The sequence below is a fragment of the Miniopterus schreibersii genome, assembly GCF_964146895.1.
Source record: "Miniopterus schreibersii genome assembly, chromosome: 2".
Classification (NCBI taxonomy): domain Eukaryota; kingdom Metazoa; phylum Chordata; class Mammalia; order Chiroptera; family Miniopteridae; genus Miniopterus; species Miniopterus schreibersii.
The window spans coordinates 127747952-127774449 of record NC_138102.1 but is presented as its reverse complement, the minus strand read 5'-3'; the positions used below and the strand labels follow the sequence as shown (position 1 = coordinate 127774449).

Below are 26498 nucleotides of genomic sequence, written 5' to 3'. Positions count from 1 at the left end.
GTATCCTGTCCTTTTGGATGACACCTCTTGCAAAATATTTCTATAACTCCTGGAAAGGACTCTGTATCAGAATATTTGCCTACTCTCCAAAATAATGATTTTGTATATGTTCATATAGGACCCTAGTTTTCTGCTGAATGATGTTCCCAACTGGAGTCATATGTTTCCTGTGCATCCACCTGTTAACTGCATTTTTAGTATGTATTAAGGCTTTAATTGCTCATTTATTGGGCATTCTGCATTTGCTAAAAGTATGAAATAACTTGCTTTTATTTCCATGCTATCAATTCAAGTTGATGAATTTAGATATTCAACCTTTAAACTGTAAACCTTCACTTTTCTTAAATCCATTCTAAGCAGATTCATAAACTATCCATTGTACATTTATCATATTGTAAATATCAAGCTACAGTATTCTAGAACTAGTAGGACTTCAAGAGTAATAAGGTTCTTACGTAAGGAGAGAAAGATCATTTGTTCTTTTTCTAAAGATTTCCAGATTTTAAGTTCTTTGTTCTTTGAGAAACTGGATTTTTTTTCTATCCACTGTATGTGCCCTTTTCTTTTTTACTTAAGCCCATTTCTTTTTTTAAAATATTTTTCTGTAATGAAATAAAATTAGTTATGAAACATGTTTGGTAGCTCAGAATCCTAACACCTAAAAAATGCTACCAAAACAAAAATTCCTTGGGTTATAAATATTTTTAGATTGTGGTTTTTAATATTTGAAATAGAAATATACTAGTTCCATAGAATTTGAACAGTCTCTTAGTGAGATGACATATCAGCCATTCCCTCTAAAGGGCAATAATAAAAATGCCTGATTATCTTCAGATATTATGGCTTCTCATGATTTGTTTCAAAAGCTGATTGACTACATCTTGATGAAAGCAGATAAATGTTAATGGTAGTTGGCTGTAATTTTTATTAATTGGTTTCTGCCTACTTTGTAGACAACAGAATGTGTGTATGTGTATGTGAAATGTTTGCTGATGAGGGAAAAGTAAGCAGTAAGTCAAATTCTCTATTTAACCAGAGTAAAATCTTTATTAGGAAAGAGTAAGAAAGGAACAATGCAGCCTACACATATACTGTATGTTGGTACTTTATCCTTGATAATACAAGGTGAGTATACAAACTCTGTTGCTAGAAGTGAAAAAATTGTGTATGGAAAAGTGTTCATATTTTAATGTTGTGAAATAGTTGATTTTATTATGGTTCACATGTGTCAGTGTGTTAACAGTAAAACTCCTGGCTGCGTTAGAGAATCCATAAGGAAAAGTTGCCTTAGGGATTTGTTCTTCTTTTCACCCAGTTTTTATTATTTATTTATTTATTTATTTTTAAATATATCTTTATTGATTTCAGAGAGAGGAAAGGAGAGGGAGAGAGAGAGATAGAAACATCAATGATGAGTCATTGATCGAGCCCGCAACCCAGGCATGTGCCCTGACCGGGAATCGAACCTCGATCACCTGGATCCTAGGTCGACCCTCAACTGCGGAGCCACGCCCGGCCGGGCTAACCCAGTTTTTAAATGTATCCTACATATTTAATGCTACAATATCTATTTCAGTAGCTTATAATGAAATTTAGTGTTTTGTTATAATCCAATTCCTTGAAGGATTAGATTATGTTCTCTATATTTAGAAAGAACTCAAACATATTAGTTCATGTGGAATATGGAAACAGTAGTTACTTTTAATTGATGTAATAGTGTTTTAGTGTTTTTTTTCCCAGCACAATTTAAAAGATAATTGATTTATCTTTTTCTAAAATAGATACAGTCAGATAGAGACTGGCTTTTGTTTTATATACTTCTAGTCCGTCCATTCTCATTCTTCTACTATAGAGATCTTTTTAACATGCACAAATATTTAATTGTGGCATCTTCTACTTACCATTGTTCACCACAAAATAAGCCCTGTCCTTTCCCCCCTTTTTTACCCCTTACTGCTTCTCTCATCATGAAGCTTACAGTTTGGGAAGAATACATGCATTACGCTATTAGTTGCATGTGTGGGAGTCACTATAGTGGCTAAAGAGGGGGACTCGCTAACAGATTGTCTGGTTTCACATCCATATCAGATATGGAACCTTGGGCAATATACCCATCTTCTGGTTCTCAAGGTTTCTCATCTAAAAATGAGGACTACATATATGAATGCACGAAGATTACATAAGTAATCTACATATTATAAATGCACGAATAATTACATAATTAGTAGTCCCTCCTTATCCACAGTTTTGTTTTCTGTGGTTTCAGTTACCCAGGTCAGCCATAGTCAGGAAATATTAAATGGAAAATTTCAGAAATAAACAATTTATAAATTATAAATTGCACACTGTTATGAGTAGCATAATGAAATCTCAGGCTGTCTCATTCCATCCTTCCTAGGACATGAATTATCACTTTGTCCAGCATATCCACACTGTATATGCTACCTGACCATTAGTCACATCGTAGCCATCATGGTTATCAGATTAGTTAGGGGGTGGGGGAGGAGAGACAGATCACACTATATTTACATAACTTTTATTACAGTACATTATTTAATTGTCCTATTTTATTATGTTATTGTTAATCTCTTACTGTGTCTAACTTATAAATTAAACTTTATCACAGGTATGTATGTATAGGAAAAAAACATGGTATATATAGGTTTTGGTACTATCCAAAGTTTCAGGCATCCATTGGGGGTCTTGGAACATACCCCCTGTGGATAAAGGGGGAAGGCTAAGTAAATTATGAGGATTACATGAGTAAATACATTTTAAAACATTTAGAATATATTGCCTGGCACACAGTAAGTGATCAAGAAGAGTTATTTCTTACTATATAGTGTGATTATAGTTATGAAAAAGTATTTTCAATGACTGTAAATCAGGTGTCCTAAGTTAATGTGAAAGTTTCAAAGAATGGGAGAAAGAGCATTCTAAGGAGAGATATCAGGATTATGCAAAAGCCCTGAGGTGGAAAAGAACTTGTGTTTGGTAACTAAAGGTGTGGCAGCAATTTAGTGGTGGTAGGGGACCTGTGGAGAGAGTTATGTCAAAGAGGCTACCTAGGACCTTGTAAATGTTGTTATTGATTTGGCAAGCTGCTGAAGCTTTTCAATCAGCAGGACCATGACAATTAAATTTTTATTTTAAAAATTCACTTTGATATGGAAAAGTAGAGATAAAGGGAATAAGAATGGATAAAGAACTGTTCTAAGGATATTGGAGATGCTAGGAAGTAACAGATGGAAAGGTATGGATAATTTCAATAAATATTTAGAGTTAGTCTGATCAGCTTGACTTTCAGTTTATGAAGATCACAGCAGTTACGTATGGCATTTTTCAGAGATCATGAATAGGAACAACTAGGAATAACCCAAATTAAGCTGAGGCATAAGGTTTGTGTTGGATTTTGAGATGATTGCTGCTGCAAAGTCGTTTTTAAGGTGATGATCTCAGGAATCTTGGTCTGTATCCTGTAGGTAGGGGAAATGAACAATAGATGAGAACAGGAAAGTGACAAAGTCGATGTAGTAGTTATTAATAATGGCACCATAATAAAGTGTTAGTCAAGGGAAGTCTCACTTAGTTCATCACCTAGATTTTTGTACCTGGTTTTCCTGTCAATACTCTTGCCCTCTTTTAACCTAGCAAAAGTGCAGCCCACTTTTCTTTACCAGCTATCACTGTCCTTACAGACACCTTCCATGTTGGCTATATTGAAAAGTTCTGTTTCTTGGGCTTTCTCTCATTTTTTTTTTTGTTGTTAATATATCTTTATTGATTTCAGAGAGAGGAAAGGAGAGGGAGAGAGAGAGACAGAAACATCAATGATGAGCGAGAGAGAGTCAGTGATCGAGCCTGCAACCCGGGCATGTGCCCTGACCGGGAATCGAACTCCAAACGCCTGGATCCTCGGTCAACGCTCAACCGCTGAGCCATGCCTGGCTGGGCGGGCTTTCTTTCACTTCTGAGTACTTGTGCGTGCTGTCTCATGCTGAAATTTGCTCCCACCCCACACACTTGTATTTTCTTTTTTATCAAGGCTTTGCTCACCAAAACATTGCTTGTTTTATAATAGTAAAATCTTTCCGTCTGTTTTTTCAAAGTTAGATATTTCCTTATTTGTGTTCCCAAAGCCTATATAGATTTTTATTTTTAATTGTTTATTTATAGGCCTGTTTCCTAGCTAGACTGTGAGCTGTTCAAGACTTGAGGCTGTTATCTATCCAGTTTTTCTCTTCATTAACACAATTTCTGGCATAATTCAATGCTCCAACTGAGTCACCTGGCAAAGGCCCAAAACCCTCTCTTGACTTCCCACCTCACATAAAATAAAATCCAGTGTCCCTCAGGCCTGCCAGGCACAACATGATCTGGCCCTCACCAGTATCTCTGACTTCATTTCCTATCATTTTCCACTAAGTTCATGCTGCTTGAGTCACACCCCTGAGGATCTTGCTCTTCTGTTTCCTCTGTATTGAATGCTCATCCTATAGGTCTTTGCCTAGTTGGTTCCCTTCTCTGCTTGATTATCTTCCCATTTCCACCCTTCCTGGCTATTACTCTAAAAACTTTCCTACTCCATTTCATTATTCTATGTGGAATAAAGGACAAGCCATTTAAATTAAACTAGCTTTCATAAAAAACTTACTATGTTGTCTATTTTTTTTCTTTCTTTCTTTCTTTCTGATTTTGCCATGGATTAGAAAATTCTTTGTTTCATCTCAGTACCTGGACTGGGGCTTGCATTTGGAGAACAGAGTATTACACTCTTACCTCTCTCTTCCCCCATAAGTCATGTAAGAATAATTAGTATTTTTACTGATGTGTGATTTAGCACGTAAAAGAAAAATGAATTTCTGTGTATCTGTGTTTTCTCTCTCTGGCACACACAAACAGTGAGTCTGAGAAAAGCTGATATTGATGGAAAAGGAACATTTCCGTTTTCCTTTTTTTTTGTTTGTTTTTTAACTTTATAGTTGAAAGTTTTACAGATATCCCTCTTTTTTCCCCATTGAATCCCTCCACCCTGCATCCACGCCCCCCTCCCCCACCGTTTTCCTTTGTATGGGGCACTTCATATGTTTAGTTTTGTTTTCAGAACAGTAGAACAGTAGCACAATATTAGCATGAAGTTTTTTATTCTGTACAGTTAACTTCAATTTTGGAATTCTGGGAGTCTGTAATTGGTTTTGAAGATAAATGTTATACAAAAATTGTCAAAAGAATAGTTTACTTTGTATCCATTTGAGTTAATTTATGGGTGTTAAATTTAATGAGAGATACTCTAGTACTCTCCTGGAATTTTATTGAATTCTCTAAGTTTTGTGTCACTTTCTCAGTGTCCTTCCTTAGAAATAGAATTTAATAGTAATGGTCCTTTAAGGAGAATTAAATGTATCCTTAACTTTTACAAAACAAACATTTAAAAATCTCATGTAAAGAGCCTTAATTTGTAGATTATAAAGTGCTTTCCTCCGTTACTTTTCTGAAATTAAACTCACTAAAAAATACTTACTTTTCCTGTTAGTTGCCATTTAGGAGGTTAGTGGATAAGCATAGGGGATCCTAATCCCTGAAATTACATTTAGAATTATAGAAGAGCTTTCATGATATTCACCAAGGGAGTCCACTGCCCAAGGGAGAATAAATATGTTCTAACAAATTAATAAACCCTTTAAAAATTATCTTTTTGGCCCTAGCCAGTTTGGCTCAGTGGTTAGAGCATCAGCCCTTGGACTGAAGGGTCTTGGGTTTGATTCTGGTCAAGAGTATGTACTTCAGTTGCAGGATCGATCCCCAGCCTCGGTCAGGGTGCATGCGGGAGGCAACCAATCGATATGTCTCTCTCACGTCGACGTTTCTCTCTCTGTCTCTCCCCCCCCCCCCCCCACACACACACTTTCTCTGAAAAGCAATGGAAAAAATATCCTCTGGTGAGGATTAAAATATATATATATGTATATTTAAATCTCTCTGTATTTCACACCTAAAGAGATGAATAGCCCCCAAAACATAAATATTTGAGTTTTCTACAATTTTAACAGGGAACTTAAGATATAAAGCAATTATTAAATTAAATAGCATGAGTGCTTTCAACAAACTTGCACATCAACTTGCTTTTAAAGTCTACATCATATTAGTTCACCATACTTACTGATAAATAATAGTAACTACAGTGTTTCATTTTGAAATGAGAACTAAAAGAAATTGTTTATTTCTTATGTATAGTCAAAGAAAATACCCTTATTTGTAATCAGTGTACAAGACAGATACCAAATTTGATGTTTTTCCCAAAATTTTTGTGGAAAGATGTGGTCACCGTGTATCAGGTCTTTATAAATCTCTCCTATCGTGACATTTCAGTTTACACATTGACCTAAATAACCTCAGTTGCCAGCTTTGGAAATTTTATAGCAGTAACCTTTAAAAAAAAAAGTAAAAAGTAACACAGATTTAGTAAATATTTATTTTGGTGTGGGCTCAAAATTGCTAGTGTTGGATGTTGTAAAGACTTAAGAAGCAAAAGAGTAAGCAGGTTATGTAATGGAGATTGTAAATTTACAACAGGATGGTGAATGAAAAAACTATCCTACAATATTATATGAGTGGGTACTGTGGCTTCAGATAAAATTCCCTGTGTGTCATTGCACACTCACTCAGAAAGCACTATATCTTAATAAACTCAGATTGTAAGTGAAGATCATATGCTCTGAAAAACAGATAATTTAATAAGTAACTATAGTATTTACAGAGACACTAATACTGAAGATGCATGTGATGATTTTGAATAATTAAACCTAAACTTAATTAAAAAAAAAATCTTTATAAGAAAATTATACTTGGGGTTGCTTTTTTTCTTCAAGAATAAGTGATATTTATTTCCTTTAAGGGGAATTATTATATAAAACAAACTTTACATTTCTCCTCTTACTTTTAGGGCCTGGAAGTAAACATTTAATACTATGTTGTTACAGTCAGATTTATGACTGTCTAACGTGTCCCAGTAGCCCTTAATTGATCTGTTTCTTCATCTTAGCAATGCCTCCTTCTCTTTTGGGTTCCACATAAGAGTAAGGTAAAGCTTGACATTTTCCAAAATATTATTCTTGATAAAAGCAATATTTTTGTTTAGGTGACAAACAGCATGTTTGGTGCTTCAAGAAAGAAGTTTGTAGAGGGGGTCGACAGTGACTACCATGACGAAAATATGTACTACAGCCAGTCTTCTATGTTTCCACATCGGTCAGAAAAAGATGTAAGTTAATCAGTTACATTGTGTTTACTCAGCGGTGTATGCCTGTCTCTCTGTGATTCCTGAAAAGCATTGTATGAACTGCAGCATACTGTCTTTTGGTTGAATGACTGTGTTTTAGGCACATTTCTAGGCCCTGGTATACAAAGATGATGAGCTTACATTCTAATGGGAGACAAAATGTTCTATGATTCTCAAGTTGGGATATGGTAGGAAGTACTCAAAGACATGGGGTAAACATGGTATTGCTTCAAGATCAATTTTTTTTTTTTAATTTGCAAAGTAACTTATTTTACATTAAAACATCCATATAGAATAGAAAGATTTGCACAGATTTCAAGATATAATGGCAGGCCTCAATGAAACTTTACCATTGCTTTGTAATCTGTCTATAATCCTAGGCCTCAGATAGAAATAGCATTTCTCCAATGTTCAGTTGTGGGGATACTATAATAGAAAAATTTTTGAGGAACTGTATTCAAAACATGGAAGTCATATAGAGGTGTGAGTTAAGTGCTTTGGAAGGCTAGTAGTTTAGAATTCCCCTTTGGAATGAAAGGATTTAAGACCTAGTTGGGTCATAATTAGCAAATTGATAAAATACTTTAAATGAATTCAATTGCTATTTTTAAATTCTGATAAACTACTTTAAATTATACACTGTATAGTAAGTCTTCACTTAACGTCATCAGCAGGTTCTTGGAAACTGCAACTTTAAGCAAAATGACATGTAACAAAATCAATTTTACCATAAGCTAACTGATATAAACAAAAGTTAAGCTCCTACAGCATATTTGGTAACAGAAACATCACCATCCTTCTAAAGTCCTCCAAATACTTCTAATGTTAAATATTGAAACAAATATGAGCTATATATACATTTAAGAAAGATTAATAAAAACAAGTAAGAGAATTATTTTCCAACCTGTTTATTCTAAATCAGGGTCAAAAGTGGCCAGAGCCATTCTGGCAGCTCAGGACTCAAGGCAGGCAGGACCCAACCCTGGACAGGATGCCACTGTATTATAGGGTGCCCTTATATACACATACACCCATATTCACTCAGACCGGGACAGTTTAGACACTCCAGTGAACCTAACATTAATGTCTTTGGGATATGAGAGGATACCAGAGTACCCGGAGAAAACCCATACAGACATGGGAGAATGTGCAGACTCCATACATTCAGTGGTCCCCACTGGGAATTGATTGTTTTCCCCCTCACCAGTGTTATAATGTAATGACATTATATGAGGACCTGCTATCTACTTAGTAAAACCAGTTGCATTCTTGTACTTTGTACTTTTTTCCCCCATTATAAACTTGCTATTCCTAATTTCTCCATCTGTGTAATCTACTCTAGTTATTAACCTAATACAATTCTTAGTGGTATTTAAATAAACAGTTACAAAATTCTAAGATATGTAACACATGCTTCCATTTTTTCATTAAAGTTTATCATTAGTAGACACTTCCTGTTTCTTTTAGAATTTCACAAATTGACCTAGGTTTAAGTTAGGATTTCAGTGGGCTTTTAAAAATTTCCCCCCTGTTTTGCTGTAATTCCCTTTATTTGTATTTGAAAAATATGTCATTTTGGCAACAAACTATCAATTGCATTATTAGGGCTTTTTTCAAACTATGCCTGTGGTGGCTTTCTTTATAATTAGTGTACAGTTTAATAACTCAGAATAATGTTATCTAATTAATTTTCTGTTATATTACTGCTCTAGCTATTTGCTATAAATTATAATGGAATTACATTTTACATAAGTTACTGTGTTTTAGTATTGATCTTAATAGTTAAAGAATTTGGGATGTTTTTCTGGTAGCATCACTGCAGAAACTATAAAACTAATCCATGTGTGTTACTGTGATTAGCATAAGTTAAGTTTGATGAAAAAGTGGCAATGGAATGTTATTTATTGATGAAAAGCATTTATTCCAATTAGGAAGATAGGAAACTTTCTAACCAAATCTGAAATAAAGTATGTGAAGAGAATGAAAAATAGAGATGCCTGTCTTCTAGAGAGCAAGGTTTTCAGTCAGAATTCTTTACATCCACTCTCATACTCACATATATTGGTTAGCATTCCAGTCTAGTTGTTTGTCACAGAACTAATACAGAATGAATTAATTCATAAAACTTTCTGAGTAGTTAATTAAGAAGGTAATAAGACATAGCAGTAGAGTTATGCATTTGGATCTTGGCTTTGTCTATTAGCAAGAACTTCTCCAAGCCTCAGTTTTCTCATTTGTAAAATGAAAATAATAATATATAGTAGCTACTTATAAATTTTTGCTGTTGCTGACACTTTCTAAATTATTATTATAAAATAGTACACATGTTAGAAAATATGCATGGGGGGAAGAAAAGTAGTTACCCATAATGTTGACAGTGAGGAATAATTTATTGATAAAATTTTAATTTATGCTTTAAATACTTTTATTTTAAAAATGTTACTTATATCTCACTGACATATTTTCCATTGGAAAACTTGTAGCAATTTTTACTTTCATCAGCACTCTCCATTCCCTCAGGAATACCAGCTATTACCTTTAAGTCTTTGCCAGTAGACAAAAGAAACTTCCTGTCTTAATGTACAGTAAAACATTGCTAAATTAAACACATGCACACACACAGAGCGATGTATCTTTTCCATGTAGTTACTGGCCATTTGTATATCTTCCTTTGTGGATTACCTGTTTTCTGTTTCTCTGTTGAGACAATGTCTTGTTCATTTGTTGGTGTTTTTTATATACTAAGATTAATACCATTGCCATTTGTTACAAATATTTTCTCAGTATTTTGCTCTCAATTTAGTTTATAGTTTTCTAAATAGAAAATATTTATCTTTTTTACTGAATTTGATTCATCAGTCTTTTTTTCTCCTCCATTGTTTTTGAGATCATACTAGACTTTTCCCGTTACTTTGTTCTAGTACTTCTGTGCTTCATTCTTCACATATAACTTATGTTCATTAGAAATGTATTTTGGTTTAAGGCATGCATTTTATGGTGCCAGATTCCCACTTACCCTTAGTATCCAGTTGTCCCTATACCATATATAATTATATCACCATTCAGAAAACTTTTCCATAAATGACCAGATAGTAAATATTTTAGGTTTTGTGTGCCAAGAGATTAACTTATTAAATAGGCATTTATATAACTATTTAAAATATTTTTAAAAACATTTTTGGTTCATGCACTCTACATGTATAAGCAATATGCTGGATTTAGCCTGCATTCAGTAATTTGGCCTCCCCTGGATTAGACTATTCATTTATGGCTAAGTGAAATTTTTTCCTTATTATATTCTAATGTCTGATGTATTCTCAGGCCTTTTACTAAACTCTTTTGTTCTGTTTGTCACTAATTCTATGGCAGAACTACAACATAGTTGTAATTTATAGGCAATTTTCACATCTTAGTCAGGTAAGGTCTTTCCCATCCTTTATAAAAATGTTTTTTACTATTGCACATTTATACTCATGTTTATCTTCTTTCAGAAGAATGTCTGTTTTTTATTCCTGATATTCTTTATGCCTCTTAATAAGTAGGGTTTTATGGTGACCATTTTTATTGTATTTTTCTGATTGGTTTTTATTGATTGTATATATACAATCAAACTATCTGATTTTGATTTTGTACTGCCTTACAAAACTCTTTTATTAGTTTTTGTTGATTGGGAATGTGGACTCTGGAAATCCTATGAGAGTTTATATCTCAGTCACATGCTTTACTAGCTATGTGTCCTTGGGCAAGTTACTGTCTCTGTGTGTGTCTTTTTTCTCATCTATAAAATAGAAATAGAATGAGATTCATGGGTGGTTTGAATGAATAACTATGCAAACCATTTAGAAGATGGATAGTAAATACTAAATAAATACTTTAGGCCTACTTCTTACTTTCTAAGACCTTTTATTTCAAGATGTGCCTGTCCAGTATGTGTCTTCCTGTAGAATGCTGAATTTGCTGTTTTGAAATACAGAATTAGTTTTGTAAATATTACAGATATGTTGCTTAAATGTTTTCAAAGATTAAATCATAGGCAGATATGGGCTTGATTTCTTTTTTTATTATAATTATTTTCTTTATGTAGACTATAGAAAATGAAAAGCATTCATATAAGACATGTAACAGACAACTCTGGGGGTAATAAAATCTAAGCAATTTAGAATTTAAAAAATACATATTTGTATTTTAATTGCTAACATCTTTTCTAGTTTAATGAGTCTTTGCACTCATTTGATGATTCTTAAGCATAATCATTTTAGAAGACAAATTTGCAGGAACCTCTTTTCCCTTTAATATATGCTGTAAGGATATGAAATGTGACACCTGTTCTTTATTTTTAAAAACTTAAAACTGATAGGAGTAGGCTACTTCCTCATTTTGACAAATAGCAACCATTTTGAACTCATACCTAGCTTTCATACTTGTGTTAGCCTGCAGCAGTTATAGCAAGTATGCTTTCTCTCAGGCCAATTAGTAATCAATATATCATTAAAATCTGGTATAAAATAAGGATAACTTCTATCATCATTTTTGTTACCATCCTCATAATTAGTATTTAACTAAATACTGGAGTCCTGCTGTCTGTTCTCATTGAATTCTCTATATCTCAGGTTCTTAGCACTTTCATTTTTCAGATCTTCACATGGTTCTCTCTGTCTCCCTCCATCCAGGTTATCTGCTAAAATATCTTATCTGAGAGACCTCTCTGATCACTCTTCCTGAGTAGACTTTTGTGTACTATCAGCACTACTTCCACTGTATCTTTCTAAATTCTTTACTGCATTTTAACAGTTATAGCACCTGTCTCTGCCTGAAAGTACTTATTGTTTATCATCCTGCCTACTCCACTAGAATTTAAGTTTAACTAGGGCAGACACTTTCCCTGTCTAGTTTACTGCTGTGTTCTATAATAATGCATAGGACATAGTAGGCTCTCAGTGAATCTTTATTAAAAAAAGGGAAGGAAAGTTGATATTGAAAAATAACAATTAACATTATTTGCAGAAGATATGATTATTTACCTAAAAATCTCAAACATCATCTTTAAAACTTTTAATAGAAAATATGAATGCATGTAAGTGTGTTGTTTTTATATGAAAGCGGTAAGTTAAATGTAAATATGTAAGACTATACTGTAAAGAAATTGGAATTAAATGTCAAATCATATGAAGGGAATGTTCTAAAACTTATGTTCATTGATAATTCACCTAATTTTCAAACTAAGTATTTTAAACATAAAAACCTACTTATCAAAGGGAGTTAAAATAATAAACTTATAAGATACATCAAATTTTGATATTTCTACAAAAATGATTACAAAGTGTTTTATCTCAATAAAATACTACTACTAACAATAATTTATATTCATAAAATACCACTTTCTTCCTATCATACTAGCAAGGAGTTTGTTCGTTTCTCTTTTAGTGGAAGAAGATCCAGTATCTATGAGGGAATATTGAAGTAAATGCTGTGCAAATATAATTAACACAGTTTTTCTAGAAAATAGTTTATCAATGCATATTAAGAGCCTTTAAAAATGTGAACATTCCTTGAGTCAGTCATATGCCTTTCTGTAAATTTGTACTTTGGTTCTGTCCTAAAATTTAGATAACATATTATTATAAAATGTTCATTTTCATACTTTTGTAGTAAAGAATTTGAATGTTAAATGTTTAATAGGAATTAATTTGACAATTATTATTGACTATTTCAGCATATGTCGTACTTTAAAGTTTTTTGAAAATTTAACGTTTTAATCAAAATTACTTGAAATACCTAGTAAACTCATAATTTGTTGTTGGTTATCTGATTCATAAGATATCAGATCTTGTGATTTATTTTTCTGTCTGGTCCTTCCTTTGTCCCTTCTTTTGGTCTTTTTAATGTATTTCATAGTGTGTGTGTGTGTGTGTGTGTGTGTGTGTCTGCCTGTTTGCTAGATTTCATTCTGACTTCGGTGTTTTTTGTTTCTTTTAACCATACTATTTTTAATTTTAAATGTTTTTCAGGTTCTATCTATATTTAGAACTTTTTCTTTGTTTCTTTTTCTGCTTGTAGATATGGTACAGTGAAAGGCATATTTCTTTATTGTTTTTATCCTGGAATAACAACACTCTAGGTATTATTATCACCATACCTTTAAGGATATTGTACAATGAATTTTTAAAACATTTTAAAACTATTTTTTAATTGCTTTTGTGTTCAGGAAAGTTTTATTTAACAAAACTTTGTTGTATTTTGGGTCATTTCTTATGTAGACAATAATTTCTTGACCTAACTGATTTTAATGTTTCTTGAAATAGGGTTTGTAGTTGAAGGTACATTTATTGGAGAGAAAAATTATGAGAGGTGGTCGCTATTGAGAAACCCAAGTGGTGTAGAATAATTAATACTTCTTTGCTGTTATGGATTGCTGGCAGGAGACAGATTTGCCTATTATTAAGTTTTCAAATATACATTTTTTTTAAACAAAAATTTTTAGACTTCTTTTTGGTCATGGATTTCAGAGTTTTATCTAGTAACTGGAAATAATTTTTTAAAAAGTTTCTAATCTGTTGATTTCTTTGACATTCTATATGTTGAACAAAGAATAAAGAAGCTTTTTGTTGGGTCAAGGAAATAACTTGAATCACATTACTAGTTCTAGTTGCTTCCTGGTTTTGTTGTTGTTTGACTGCAGTGTATATTACAGACTGAGAAATGAGGAAAAGTATAATTGTTAGATGGTTTTAGACTGGGAACACGGTAACCTACTTGTTGGTTTCAATATTCTACTGATTCTGTGATATTTGATCTTTTCTACAATTTCCCCCTCTAAGAACACAAGTTCTAGTCCTTTTTTTAACTGGAATTTGTGTGGATAAACTTCTTTCTATAGCTTCTTAGGCAAAAATTAATATAAACTTAGGGTACTATTAAAAAAATTTCCCAAAGGCTGAGTGCCCCTTTGGTTACTGTTAATAACAGTCCTGCCTTGGGAGGAAGACATTATTAGCAGCTGCTGCTACTATTTATTGAGCACTTATTATGTTCCATATCTTCTTTAATCTTCACTTCATCTTTATGAGGTAGGTAGTGTTATTTCCATCCTACAGGAAGGGAACAGAGACCCAGATCTGCCATAGGTAAGTGGCAGAACTAGGATTCAAACCCAGATTTTTTTCTGACTCCAAAGCTGGCCTCTTTCTGCAGCATTCCTTATTGTAATGTGTCTCTTGATCTAAAGTTTTATGTCTTTCTAAGAAATTTATCTTTATATATCAATTTTCAGCGATTTAAAATATATAAAATTTGTTTTTTTGTTTATTGTAGTTATTGCTGTGCCAGAGTACACTTCGTATGCATTTTATTTGCCCTCATAAATAACATTTCTATCCCATTCACATTCCCTCATTGTTTTAAATCTGTTTTTAGCACTGTTATATTTCATGAAGCATTCTTTCAGAGTTTCAAAATACATAGATTGATTTTATGAGAAACTATTTGCATTTTTTACGCATTTTGAGGCAGTCATTTTAACATCTGTATAGCTGATCAAGGCTTACTTTACATGGATGTTTTGAAAATTTAACAAACTATTTTTATATTCTTGTAAAGCAGTGTTTCCGAACCTCCTTCGTGTACTCACACATAGAGAAAATGATAATATTTATATATGTCACTCTGCTAAGTGGATCATTCTACTGCTCTTGGTCTCAAGTATTTAGCCTAGGAAGTTATACTTATGCTGTCTCTGTTCATGCTGTGCCTCCCTACTTAGCCTCCCAATGCCGATCCCTACTTAGCCTCCCAATGCCGAGAGGGCTCCTATCTTGGCACACCTATAACTCACTTGTGGATGTATAATCTTTGTGAGAATGTAGACTAAAGTGTCTGCTCTTAGGAGTTACGTATTCACTAAACATAAATTTCTGGGAAAAGTATAGTTTTATTTATTTATTTAAATATATCTTTTATTGATTTCAGAGAGAGGAAAGGAGAGGGAGAGAGATAGAAACATCAATGATGAGAGAGTCACTGATAGGCTGCAGCCTGCAACCCGGGCATGTGCCCTGACCGGGAATCGAACCCCGAACGCCTGGATCCTAGGTCGACGCTTAACCACTGAGCCACGCCCAGCCAGGCGGAAAAGTATAGTTTTAAGTGGTTCATTCTAAAATATTTACATTGACAGATTACTCTAAATCATGCATTCTTGAAGCCTTTGGAAGCAGCTGTACTCTTTTACTTTCATATATAGCTTATAGTGATATCAGAAAACCATGACTGTTAAGCAATTCATATAAACCTTTGACCTTCTGTCACCAATTAAAGCTTCTTAATATATTATACATTTTCTATTATTTTCTTCCTGCAACTTAGAAATTAACCTCTAATGTGCTTAAAGTATTCCCAGTTATGTGGTAATAGTCATAACAGTTGTACCTAACAAAAGGATTTGATCAGGTATAAAATGTGTATTTTTCAGTTTGTTCAGATTGTATACACTCTGGATTTGAGAAGGAATATTTATAAGATTTGATACTTTTTAAAGAAAATTTGTTACTTTATTTAAATACTGATGTTTTAAAGTAGTATGTAACTCAGCTCTATCTCAGAAGAATCTGGTGTGTATCATTAATTTGAAACTACACATGTATAAAACTATTGAATTTTAGAAAAATTAAAATAACTCAATTTTGATATAAAAATAGCATGAAATGTGTACTTAAGCCTCTGTTGTGTAAATATTTCTCCTAGTTTCCCTAATGTGGTCTGTGTCTGTCCAATTCTTCATGGGGAACCAGAGTGACCTCTGGTAGTTCCCTGTCTGGTGATTCCTCACCCTCTCCTTTTCCCTGTACCTAAGCCATTTCAGTTGAGCATCAAATACTGTTGCTTCTGAGGCCAGAATACCTCTTCTTTCTAGTCTCACTTCTGTTCTAGTTTAGTATTTTCCATTTCCACCCATTTTTGCTGTTGGAATGATCTTCCCAAAACACAGTTTGATTATTTCACTTCCTTGCTTAATATTATTATTTTCTCTTTATTGCCATAGTTGGTAGCCATTTTTGTATTGCATTTAAGAAGACCCTTTACATTTGGCCCCAATATGCTCTTTTATTTCCCACCTTCCTATGCCTTAGTGTGCATTGGGGTTGATCCTATCTCCTTTCCTTAATTATCCTATTATCCAGCCACTGTTTCTTATTTTGTATCCTAATCATGTCACTAACATTTGTCACATCCTTACTGTGTATTCTCAGCCTGAAAGACCACTCATCTGTATTCACATGAGATGTTACCATACTACAAACTATTTCTGTTACCTCACCCTTGTTTAGAATTATTTTCCTCTGGTAATACTTTATACTTCTTTTAGAGCATTTGCCACACTGTGCCTTAAAATATAATTAGTTGTATAATTAATTTTCTTCTTTCACTAGATTATAATTCGTTTGATGATATGCCCATGTCTTATTTAATTAAAGTATTTTGATGGTTGCTTAATATGTAAGACAGAATCATTCACTTACCTGTGCACATTTTTATTTACTCAGTTTAAAGTGTCTACTTTATACATAGCACTGCCACATATAGTAGTATTCTGTGAGGAAATAAAAATTGAATATAACATGTTCTGTGAATATATTATTCTTTGAAAGAATTTATATTGGGGGAGAGATTATGCAATAAACCAAAAGGCATTATATATTAGTGCCATGAAATTCACATCACTCACTAACAGACAGGATATGTTTATATACCATGTCCTTTGATATTGTGTCATCGCCACTTATTATATGGTTGCATGTATATTTGTTAATTTTTTTTTACCAATTTGATACACATCAATTATTTGTATATACAAGTCATGAACTATCCTTACAAAATGCAAAACTTTTCGATTTAGCTAATTTTATTTTCAACTTTAATAAACTGAATTTAGACTTTAGCTTAATATCTAAGAATTAAGGAATTTCACATATGAATTTAGAAGCTGGCTTTTTGAGATACTGTCATGTTTTTGTTAGCCGAGGGTTTTTTTTGGTTTGTTTTGTTTTTTTGGTGAAATAATGATCCTGCTGTAGTTTCATTTAGAATAACTTGAAAAAAACCTTTTGTGATAATAAAAAAAATCATTTTATTTGCACAGTTTAATTTCATCCAGTTGTGAATTTATTATGTAATGTTTTATGTTTTTCTGAAGGAGAAATGTGTATTTGAATCTCACATATTATGATGTATTTTAGAGATTTGTAACGTCTAAATGCAATGTTCTGTGTACTTTCTTTTATGCTCTAATATAATTAATTTGTTTCTAGATGCTGGCGTCACCATCTACATCAGGTCAGCTGTCTCAGTTTGGGGCAAGTTTATACGGGCAACAAAGTAAGAATTTTGTATTTATTCTGGAATACTTTATTTAAAGGAATAAAAACAACAGAAACTACCAAATAAAGAACAACCAGTGCTGCCCTTGTGGGTTTGTTCTAGGGTCTAAGAGGAAAGATATTTAATTTTCGTTTTTCTTATTTTTATAGCAAAACCTCATTATTTCAGACCTTTCTAATTCAGAATTTGTTATTTGGCTGTAGGATAGGTTAAAATTTATTTTTGCATCTTTTGTATCTGTATATTCCTTTGCAGTAATTTTGAAGAAGAATTTGCTAAACAAACTAAAAATAGACATCCTTTTTTTTCTCGGTTAGAGGAAGTTAAGGGTTTTTTGTTTCTTTGGTCAGCTGAGTAGGTGGTTTGTGGTTATTGGCCTTTTTAATAATGTGAGCCCATTTACTTAGCAGTCTGTCAAATGTTCTCTTTGTTTAGCAAATATTTCTTCTTTTGCTTTAGCTCAGTCTAGTTATAGAATCTATCTTTTTGACTCACAGTTTAATTGCTTTTTCCATATACAAGATTTGGTTTCTTTTTAAGCATTGTAATACTTTTATAGCGCTTAGCACAGTGCCTGGCGCATAGTAAGCGCTCAATAAATGTTAGCTATTATCACAGAAAAAGATTTATAATTCTAAATTATAAAAATTCTATTTTTTAAAATTAATTTTCCAAACTGTTATATATTAATAATATTTTATCATCTCTGTTAGTGTCAGAGACTGCTGATCTCTTAATCTCTGTTAATGGGAGGGAGGGGACTATTAAAAGGAATATAAGTTTCCAGCATAGATTACAGAATAAAAATAGAGAATACAATCTGATGACTGAGTAGCTTAACTAGCTTCAAATAAAAGTTAGTTATTTGATTTTAAACTCTTTTCCAATATAATAAAAGGTAAAACTTTCTTAGGTATCAGGATATTTTATCATACCACTTTACCCTTCAAACTTCTTTTGAAGTTTAGTAGGGGGAAGAAAGTGTTTTTGTTAGAAATATAATTTACATCTACTTTTCTCTCTCTCTCTTTTGTGGCCTTTCTCTTTTGCTATAAAACACAATTTTGTTAATATATAATTAATAAATTATTACCTACTTATAGATATTAGTAGTCTTCCTCTAGGTGTAGAACATATTTAAAGAACTTTTTTATTACATTAGAAAGAGTGTTGCTTATTTACCCACATATGTTCATCATAGTTGTTGGGGGAATATAATTAGATAGTAAATTCTTTCTTTTAGCCTGTGTTTTAATATTAAACATACTACTTTCACCTTACTGGTAACCCTTCCATGGAAATACCTAGTTATTTTAAAGCTACCCTTTATATCTGTACAGTAACTGAAGAACTTACTTTTTTTCTTTTTAAAGTCCACAGTTTTTCACAGCAGTAAGTAGATGTGGATTGGAAGCTAAGGTTACTTTACAAAGAATGGCAATTATTTTACAATATAAGCAGTTATATATGGACTTTAAAACTCTGTTCTAATTTTTTTAAACTGCAAATGTGAAATTGTAATTGGGATAAAATGTGGAATGGGTTAGGTTTTAAATATAGTTATTTGATTAGATAGACATTTATTGACTTCTTTTTAAAAATATATATTTTTATAGATTTCTAGAGAGAGAGGGGAGAGAGGGATAGAGAGATAGAAACATTGATGAGAGAGAAACATCGATCTGCTGCCTCCTGCACTCCCTCTACAGTGTGGGGATCAAGCCTGCACTCTGGGCATGTGCCCTGACCAGGAATCAATTCATTGACCTCTTGGTTCATGGCTCGATGCTTAACCACTCACCCATACTGACTGGGCAGTCGACTTCTGAATTTGTGTAAATAGTTGTGCTGATTGTTGAGGATATACAAAGATTAATAAATGAGCAAAGTTATTTTCATTAGAAAATATATTTTAAGGTACTTATTAGTTTAAGTCACGTGACAAGTATTTCCTATTGGAGGTTAGTATATTAAATTACTATATTCCTGTAGTATTAGTGAAGCAGCATTTTTAATGCGCACTCATTTAACTGACATTGCGGGTATTAGCCTACAGAGAAATTGAACCTTAGATCAACTGGTACTAAAGTATTTCAAGTCAGGGTACAATTATTTCTTTCCAGCGTATAGATTGAGAAGCTACAAGTAGTGAGAGAAGACAGAGCCTGGATTCCCAGTCTCTGTCATTTAGGAGGGCTAGATAAATCATTTAGCTGGTAAGTAGTAGAGAGGAGAAAAGATGCTCTCTGTGGGGCTTGAGGGCTAGGGTTCTAATAGTATAAGTAAGTCAAAATGATAAAACTTGAGAGGCTGACCTTAAAGTGTGGGGAGATAGAAGGAATAAGTAGGTGGGAGTATATTAGTGATGATTGTCTTATGGCACTTAATTGTAATTTGCATTGGTCTTGATATAACTAAAATTTTTTTTGCTTCCCAAGTGTATTGAGTACCACCATTAACCCTGTACTCAGATTGTCAAAGTTCAGTAGCAATTTGGGCCCTTAACATGCAGGTCTACTTTCTGTTTTTGTGTTCTTAATGATTAGAGAGAGGTTATAAGTGGAGAAGGAAGAGTGCTCTCTCTAAAACTGAGACTCATGGAGATTGAACAAGGGAAGGAATTCTTTTTGAAATAGGTACAGAACTACAGAACTACTTAAACTTACATTTTGTCAGATTTGGGTGGAAGTGATTTCATAAGGGTACCCAGAAAATGCTGGATCACAGGTTCTTGTATGATTGTATCCCAAGTACGTAAGTAACTTTTCATCCAGGAGTTCATGTGAATACTGTGCAACAAATGATAGCTTTGGAAGCCAGTTAACAGTACCTTACATTCAAGTTGCATGATGTTCTCTACTTTGATAAGATTTTAGGTGCACATTACAGGTTTCAACCAGTCTGATCTCCCAGAAGTTGTCTGTGAGATTGAAATGAACAGGGAACCAGGAGTTAATTTCTCCTGGATATTCAGTGCATTAAAATTAAGTGTCAATATAGCTGGAGTGACTTTTCCTTACTTACCAACAGGATTTAGAGCATTGGAGGATTGGAGAAAAAGGAAACAACTATTTACTGAGTGCTTTCCATATGCCTGTTATCCTAAAGGCACATAGGTTAACTAGCTATGTGGATGAATCAATTATACATATTTGTATCTGACTTATCAAAGTACCCACGCCTGTTGCCGGGAAAGGAAAATAAACTTGTTTTTCTAAGATCTGAACTCCTAGCTTGAGAGCAGTGGCTTAGCCTCATGCTTTCAACATCCTTTGGCTTCCTATTTTAAGAACACCTATGTGAAGCTTCTTATTTTATAGAGAACCGGAACACAGGTAGGGTGGTACAGATGATGCTATTGACAATATAGTTAGGCAAATGACACATTTTGGTACTTCAAGAAATTGGAGTACAATTTAACAGGTACTTGAATTAAAACTGAATGCTCTGTGAGTTCTTGCTCTCAAGAAGCACATTGCAGTTGGGGAAGTCGACATTTATATATATAATATTAAATAACAGCCTATAGTGCTAATACATAGGTTTAAAGGTATGGTATGGGCAGACTTACAGTTTGGAGAGAAAAGCACAGTAAACTGCAGTGGTATAGGACAGTTTCAAAAAGGAGGTAAGAATTGAGTTTAACAAGATATTCACTGATTGCCTACCATATATATTACTTCGTGCTAGGTATTACAGGTGTGTGGTAGAGGAGATCATTCTCTCTTATGTCATCTCCATGTAGTATACATACTTCTGTGGTGTTACTGCATTTATTTATTGCATGTCTTCATTGCCTTTGTTTCCTCAGTACTCTACATGGCAGGCACTCAGGAAATGTTTGATGAATGATGAGCAAGATACAGTCCCTACATAGAATATAGCAGGATATGTACGTGTTACTTTACTACAAAGTAGAGGAAGAAGTACAGAATTTAATGGGTATTTCAAAGTCAGGAATAATTACATATCTTGGAGAATGATCAGGAAAGGATTTACAGTTGAGGCCATTTTGACATTGGCTATCTGTGAGACTGGGTAGTAAGGTTTGAGTAGTGTGAACAACATCCGCAGAATGGGATATATCTGGGAGTGTTCTGTTTTATTAAGGCAAGGGAAACGTATTAGGCTGTTACATTGCTTTCAGTTGAGAAGTACAATCTTCACAGTTCAAGATCTTTGCTACTTTCCAAGTTCAAGAACACAACTATTGCATACAGTTTTCCCCCCCAAAACAACTATTTTCTGGTGAAAACCATTACTTCATTAGACTATCTTAATTATCTTTATCTTTAGGACCACCTGTTGACTTTCTTGCCTTATGGATGTTTCACTTTCCTGCCTTCAACCCCAAGCTAATAGATACTGAGTATTAACTGTCAGGTTCTATTTTAAGTACTTTATATGAATTAACTCATTTAACCTTCACAACAACCCCATGAGAGGTTAAGGGACTTGCCCAAGGTTATACAGATAGTAAATAGTAGAGCCTGGAATATATTACTTTGTAAGTGTAACTATGTGAAAATGAATTGAGCAGTTTCCTTGAGTCGTGGATGTTACATATTACTTACTGAATGTCACGACCCTAGAGGGCCATTTGTACATAGGAAACTACACATGTTAAATCCACAGATTCCAAGAGTCTACTGACTAAGGCATTAAGATAGGATTGTTGTTTTTTTACCCTGTCGTTTATTGAGTGCCTACCCTGAGTGAAGTATCATTCCGAGATCTAAGAGTATGACAAGTAACAAAGTTCCTGCTTTCATAGTGTGGGGGAGGCAACCAATAAATGTGTCTCTCACATTGACGCATGTTTCTTTCTCTCTGTCTCTCTCTCTCTCTCTCCCCCCCCCCCACTCTCTCTGAAAAAGCAATGGAAAAATTATGCTTGAGTGAGGATTTAAAAAAATAATAAATTTATATTTAAATAGAGGAAGACAGAATAAACATGTAGACAACTAAGTAAATATGATTCTGGTAATAAGTACTACAAAAACTAAGTCAGATTAATGTGGACAGGGTTAATATTTTACATGGAGCAGGCAAAGAAGCAATCTTTACGTAGGTAATATTTGAATGGAATCCTGGATGTTGAGAAAGGGGATTCCTTGGAAAGATCTGTGGGAGAACTTTGTAGGTACAGCCAACAATAAATGCAAAAGTTCTTATTCATAAGAATGTAAAATGAACTTAATGTATTAAAGGGAGAGTGAGAGGGCCAGCGTAATGAACAAAGAAAGTAGAAGGTAAATGGATTTGCAGATGTCAGATCATGGAGTCTTGTAAAGATTTGGTAAAGAATTTGGATTTAATCTAAGTGTGATGGGAAGGGTTTTAAGATACAGTTTTTAATTTTTTAAAAATTTTAATCCTCATCCAAGGATATGTTTTTGATTTTTAAAATTTTTTTAGAGAGAGAGAAACATCACTTGGTTGCCTCTCCTACCCGACCTGACCAAGGATTGAACCCACAACCTGGGCATGTGCCCTGACCGGGAATTGAACCCGCAGCCTTCTAGTGTACAGGGCCAGTTTCAGTTTTAAAAGATCACTTTGCTATGTAGAAAATGGACTGGATGGAGGAGAAACAAGTGACGAGAGAGGAGACACGGCAGTCACTATAGTAGTTCAAGCAAAATAGAATGACGTGGATGAGTGGTGGAGGTGTTGAGAAGTGCTCAGATTTGGGATATTTTGGTGATAGAGCTAACATGATTTGGTGATGTGGGATGTGAAATAGAGGGATCAAGGATGATTCCTAAGGTTTGAGACCTGTATTGCTTTGTGAATGAGTGCCACTAATTCATAATGGAAGCTAAGCTTGAGGAGGAGTACAAAGTATACATAGGATTTTCACACATTTGTTCCATGGGTACAGTGCCAGCTGCTGTAAAGATCCAGCAGATGTTTTCTGGGACTCAGTAATCTAGCAGCAACTTCTTATAGTTGAGGATTTTGAAGTCAGTTCTCCATCCATGCTTCTTGTCTCAGTCATCCTGAGATGCAGAAGCAAGCCTACTCGTCCTCCAGGCATATCACTTGTCCTCATTTTCATACATCTTGCTGCTCTCTCAGACTGAAATGTAACATTTTTATCCCTGTCTCTTCATCACCACCACCACCAAATTCCTGGCTACTTCTCTTTCATTAATTCCTGTACTCTCTTCTCCAGGAAACATTTTCTGGTCCACATACCCATTCTACTTTCACCGAGTTAGTCTGAGTTGGTGATCTTTCCTACACATATCCAAGCATACCATACATATACTGCATGTAAACACCTCTATTATAGCACTTTTTATTTTTTTAATAGTCCTTTGTATTTTTGTAACTCTGTAGAATAACAGAAAGGAAATATTCTAAGTGGGGAAAAGGATATGATGGAAGCTTCAGGGGCAGATCTGGGGAGAGGATGGAGAAAGAAGGAAGATTGTAAGTCACATGTGGTATTGTAAAAAGAATATATATTGGGGTAAATAAAATATTAACTCAGAAGAGTTACATGTCAATTATCTCAATAAAGCTGGGGGAAAATGAAATAAAAGATTAGAAGAATCTTTTGGGACTTGACAGAATTTTCAAGACTAAACTGTGATTGGATTTCACATTCTAGAACAGTGACTCTCAACCCTGGCTGCACCCGTAGAAACACCTGGAGAGTTTTCAAAATTCCACTGCTTATGAATTTCTCAGACCCAAAATAAGTCACAATTTCTGGGCATGGGACCCAGACATTAAAGTTACCCAGTTGATGCAAAACTTAGCAACTGCTGTAAGAACTGGAAAGTGATTAGTTGAAAAGTGGGATTGATATAAGAGGCTAGAAATTGGATCATTATTTTTACTCTTATTTGTGATCTTGAGCAAGTCACTTTTATTGCTTGATATTCTTCATATGTAACTTTGTTGGATGATCTCATCTATTACTTAGTTGAATAATGATCTCTGGAGATTTTTGTGTCTCTAAAATCTTTTTATTTTAATGAAGGAAATTGCATAATGAAATAATGTTACAGGGAAAATTAATCGGCTAAATGCAGGACAGGTTGGAGGTAAGAAAGTGGTTGTCCTTTGTTAGTGTGGGTAGAACAGGTGAGTTCCTAGGAAAAGCTAGTTGCTTTGGGAATGGAAAGGAGGATACTTTAAGAAGCCCTCTTGCATCAATTAGGAATTTTCTCCCGTCTCCTTAATACAGATTTCAGGAAATTTAAAGTATGACTATTCAAGGATTTGGTTGCTGTGATTGAATTTTTTCTTATAACTTGTATTGTATTGTATTGTTTACCTTTAGCAAAACCTTGAATAAAGAATGACATATCTTGCCATAAGTATTTAAGGCAGGGGTGGGGAACGTCCAACCTGCAGGCCGTATACAGCCAGTGAAATCATTTGGTCTGGCCCTGCCAAGGCAACCGCAGGCAGGACTGGAAATTCAGTAAATCTAGGACATTTTTCACAGCTAATTTTTAAGTTGATAATTTTGTATGGCCCTTGAATGATGTTATAAATATCCAAGTGGCCCTTGGCAGAAAATAGGTTCACCACTCCTGATTTAAGGGATGTGCTGTTAATCAGTTTGTGCAGTGGAAATAATTCACTGAAACATTTCTTAGATCATATACTTTGGATTTCTGAAAAATGATTATTAATAAAGAATTCAATTCTTTGTTTAGCACCCTGCCAAATATGTAGCATTGTATTTAGAATATGTTCATATATTCCTCCTAATATTGTATTATTCTTTAGTATCAATTTGCCAAAATGAATGAAAAATTTGATTTAGGAAAGTTTTAGAACTTTTAAACAGTTTTGTTGTTCACGTTTTATCCTTGTTCTGGAAAAAGGGGGTACATACTTTCTCTGTAGGATTGTTATAAAGAGGAAAGAAGATGGAGTAGCATAGTACTTGACACATGGTTCTTAGATGCTTGATAAATTTTAATTCTACTGCTCTCCCAGCGTATAAGCTCAGGCATACATAATTTATATTTACCCGTTGTAGTTATTTTATGCCAAAAAAAGTTTACGAGCTGTTTGTTGTTGCTTTTTCCCTTTTTTCTTTCAACTTAACATGCCTTCTCCTTGGTAAAATATTTTGGAGATGATTTTCCATGGATTTTTTCTAATTATACTAGGAAAACAGTGAATCTTTGCCTCCCCTGACCCTACTCAGTTGTAGTAGTTTGACTTAAGTAACTAAAATTTAATGACTTAGTGTATCTGGCTTCCTAAAATTAAATCTTTGTATATTCCTATTCAGTGATACTAATTATTTATGTTTTAAAGGAATTTTCTTTTAATAACGCAATTCTTAAGTATTCAAGGGTTAATGATCTAGTTTGAAATTGATGCCCTCCTTTCTGCTCTTTTTATTTTTTTACACCTACCTAGTTCAAAATGCAACCCAGACCTTTTGAATTTATTAGATGTTTTTATGAAATTAAATGTATTGAAGGAAAAGTAAAAGTAAATGTTAATCTTTTGAGTTTCATTTCATAGTCTTCCTCCACTCTCAGCACTATAAATTAAGTGCCAATTCCTAATTGACTACATAACCTTACCCATTCTTACGTCCTTTAAAGTTTTTTTGCTAATGTTCAGATAATCTCCAATCTCTAAAATACTTCTAAAGTTATAAATTTTCATAATACAGCATGGAATAACTTGTATATGAAAGGTTGAACTAAACATCTCAATGAGTCTTTTGTAGGGCTTATTAATTATTAGAAAAAAGCCTAAGGCTACTAGATTTTTGGAAAGTGTATGTTTATAGTGAGGAAGTTGTAAAGAGAGTGAAAAGGAAAGGAAAAGTAAAACTAGAAGAAGAAAAAATTGACAG

General features: G+C 33.6%; 1 protein-coding gene across 7 annotated transcripts in view; it reads left to right on the top strand.

The window, feature by feature from the left end:
- Positions 1-26498, top strand: part of CNOT2 (CCR4-NOT transcription complex subunit 2) — a 110163-nt gene that overhangs the window by 57901 nt on the left and 25764 nt on the right. For all 7 annotated transcript variants that reach the window (XM_081130055.1, XM_081130056.1, XM_081130051.1 and 4 more), the window contains exons 3-4: positions 7139-7261; positions 17584-17650. In XM_081130055.1, the coding sequence (XP_080986181.1) occupies positions 7139-7261; positions 17584-17650 (190 nt within the window). The remainder of the gene's footprint in view (positions 1-7138; positions 7262-17583; positions 17651-26498) is intronic.